Source organism: Aotus nancymaae, unplaced genomic scaffold, assembly GCF_030222135.1.
Source record: "Aotus nancymaae isolate 86718 unplaced genomic scaffold, 86718_ANA_hifiasm-v0.15.2.pri h1tg000016l, whole genome shotgun sequence".
Lineage (NCBI taxonomy): Eukaryota > Metazoa > Chordata > Mammalia > Primates > Aotidae > Aotus > Aotus nancymaae.
The window spans coordinates 64,375,327-64,378,549 of NW_026988428.1; the positions used below are offsets into that span (position 1 = coordinate 64,375,327).

The window sequence follows — 3,223 nt, forward strand, 5'->3', positions numbered from 1 at the left end:
GCTACTCAGGAGGCTGAGGTAGGAGAATTGCCTGAACCCAGGAGGCAGAGGTTGCGGCGAGCCGAGATCGCGCCATTGCACTCCAGTCTGGGTAACAAGAGCGAAACTCTGTCTAAAAAAAAAAAAAATCTTTTCTCCAGGAAGATCCAACAGGAAAACACAAAGAAACATCTCTGATTAGGCTCCAACCATACCCCACCCTCCATTCAGATTGACTGGATAGGCATAATATAAACACAACACGTGGTTTCCAAACAAGAAAAATCCTATGAGGGAGAGGAGGAGGTGAGAGGAAGGATTCAGCCAGTGCCCAGAGTGAAACTGAGAAATGTCAGTTTCATTCATCTTCACACATCTTCAGGTTGCATGTTCGTGGAGTAGTTTAGGAGTAAATCCATGGTTTGTGGAGTACTCAAATACCTAGTGGTCTGCTGTATTACATTATGGCTTTCCCCGGCAGTTTCCAAGGCAGCCTCCAAGTCACTGGCAGGAGAATTTGGCTGGAACTGCATGCAGGACTGCAGAGGTTCCTCTCCACAGTTATAGAAGGGACTGTTCCAGGCCTGAGTGTTCCAGGACTGGGTGCACCAGGTTTGAGTGTTCCAGGAGTGGTTGCTCCAGGACTGGATGTTACGGGTTTGGTTGCTCCAGGTTGAATTGCTGTAAGTCTGGTTGCTCCACACTGGAAGGTTCCCAGTTGTGTTCACCACGCATCCTTGGTGGTAGGAAGAGTAGAGGCTGGGGTAGGTGACAGAAAGGGTACAAGGACAACCAGGACTGTCTGACTGGAGCCATGTGTTTCAGGGATGGACAAGATTGAAAGATCACTAAAAGAAAAGAATAGAATCAAGTTTCCTGTTACCTGAGTCGCATCACTGGTATTCCTTGGCCAGTTGTTTTTCTGCCACCTCTTAGATTTCATTCTCTGTTTCTGGAACCAAGTCTTCACCTGCAGGAAAAAGTGAGTGACAGAAATTGTAAAATATTAGTAATACAGATGTACTTTGAAACAAAGAATATTGCTAACTTTTTTTTTTGAGACAGAGTTTGTTGAGATCTCAGCTCACCGCAACCTCCGTCTCCCAAGTTCTAGCAATTCTTCTGCCTCAGCCTCCCGAATAGCTGGAATTACAGGTGCCCACCACCATACCCAGCTAATTTTTGTAATTTTAGTAAAGACGGGGTTTCTCCATGTTGGTCAGGTTGGTCTCAAACTCCTAACCTCAGGTGATTCACCCACCTCAGCCTCCCAAAGTACTGGAATTATAGGCATGAGCCACGGCGCCCGGTACTAACTTTTTTTTTTTTTGAGATGGAGTCCTGCTCTGTTGCCAGGCTAGATACAGTGCAGCGGCATGATCTAAACTGACTGCAACCTCCGCCTCCTCAATTCAAGCTATTCTTCTGCTTTAGCCTCCCTAGTAGCTGTGACTACAGGCTGGCTCCACCATGCCTAGCTAATTTTTGTATTTTTAGTAGCGACGAGATTTCACCATGTTGGCTAGGATGGTCTCAATCTCTCGACCTTGTGATCCACCCACCTCAAATATGCTGGGATTACAGGCGTGAGCCACCATGACTGGCCTGAATATTGCTGCTTTTTTTTTTTTTTTTTTTTGAAGACGGGGATTCACCATATTGGTCAGGCTGGTCTCAAACTCCTAACCTCAGGTGATCCACCCGCCTCAGTCTCCCAAAGTGCTGGGATTACAGGTGTGAGCCACTGTGCCCCGCGCTGCTTTTTTTTTTTTTGATGGAGTCTTGCTCTGTCACCAGGCTGGAGTACAGTGGCGTGATCTCGGCTCACTGCAACCTCCACCTCCTGGATTCAAGCAATTCCCCTGCTTCAGTCTCCCAAGTAGCTGGGACTAAAATATTGCTAACTTTTATTTCTGGCCAGGCACCATGTCTCACACCCAGGAGCTCTGGCCAGCCTTACCAAAATGGTGAAACCCCATCTCAACAAAAATAAAAATGGGGGTGTTGTGTGTGTGCACATGCGTGCATGCTCATGTGTGTGTGTGTGCATTAGTGTAAAAAAAAAAAGAAAAATAAATTAATTAATAAAAATAACTAGCCAGGCATCATGATGTGCACCTGTGGTCCCAGCTACTCAGGAGGCTAAGGTGGAAGGATGGATCACTTGCACCCAGGAGGTAGAGGTTGCAGTGAGCCAAGACTGCACCACTGCACTCCAGCCTGGGTGACAAAGAAAGACTGTCAAAAAAAAAAAAAAAAAAAAGAGCCCAACATTTTGGGAGGCTGAGGCGGGCGGATCACCTAAGGTCAGGAGTTCAAGACAAGTCTGGCCAACATGGTGAAACCCTGTCTTTACTAAAAATACAAAAAAATTAGCTGGGCGTGGTGGCAGGCGGCTGTAATCCCAGCTACTCTGGGAGGCTGAGACAGGAGAATCTCTTGAACCGGAGAAACAGAGGTTGCGGTGAGCCCAGATTGCGCCACTGCACTGCAGCCTGGATGACAAGAGCAAAACTCTGTCTCAAAAAAATAAATAAATAAAAGATAGTTATGAAAGCATTTCCTCTTCATATTTAAATTATTTGCAAGAGCGGATGTGCTGACACACAGCACACACATCTATGTGCATCCACAGAGATCTTAGCCATGCAAATTAAACTAATTATTGTTTTTCTTATTGCAATGACAAAACAAGCCACCTGTTTGTAGCTGAGGTTCAGGATGCTGGAAAGTTCTTGCATCTGCTGAAGGCTGAGGTATTTCTGTCTCTGAAATCTGTCATTGAGTACACACAGCTGGGCGGGAGAGAACACAGTTCTGGTCTTCTGTCTCTTGACTGGGACCTTGTCTTCCTTTGCTGCGGCGCTACTCTCTGCAGCAATGGGTCTTGTTTGCCTTTGGGACTGGTGGAAGAATCTGAGCTGTCTTGAATAAGCAGATCCATGGAGAAAAGAAGAGGGGAGACTGTTGGGAACAAATAAAAGGATGCTTTTCTCTTTATTTTATTTTTTTTATTTTTTTGAGACTGAGTTTTGCTCTTGTTACCCAGGCTGGAGTGCAATGGCGTGATCTCGGCTCACCACAACCTCCGCCTCCTGGGTTCAGGCAATTCTCCTGCCTCAGCCTCCTGAGTAGCTGGGATTACAGGCACACGCCACCATGCCCAGCTAATTTTTTGTATTTTTAGTAGAGACGGTGTTTCACCATGTTGACCAGGATTGTCTTGATCTCTTGACCTCGTGAT

General features: G+C 46.2%; 1 protein-coding gene across 1 annotated transcript; it reads right to left on the minus strand.

The window, feature by feature from the left end:
* Positions 1-347: 347 nt before the first annotated feature.
* On the minus strand, positions 348-2,941 carry LOC105734050 (putative homeobox protein NANOG2). The gene is given in 4 exon segments (XM_012476745.3): positions 348-720; positions 867-949; positions 2,679-2,864; positions 2,867-2,941. Coding segments are annotated over 4 exon segments (699 nt in total). The 5' UTR covers positions 2,924-2,941.
* Between the last annotated feature and the right edge of the window lie 282 nt (positions 2,942-3,223).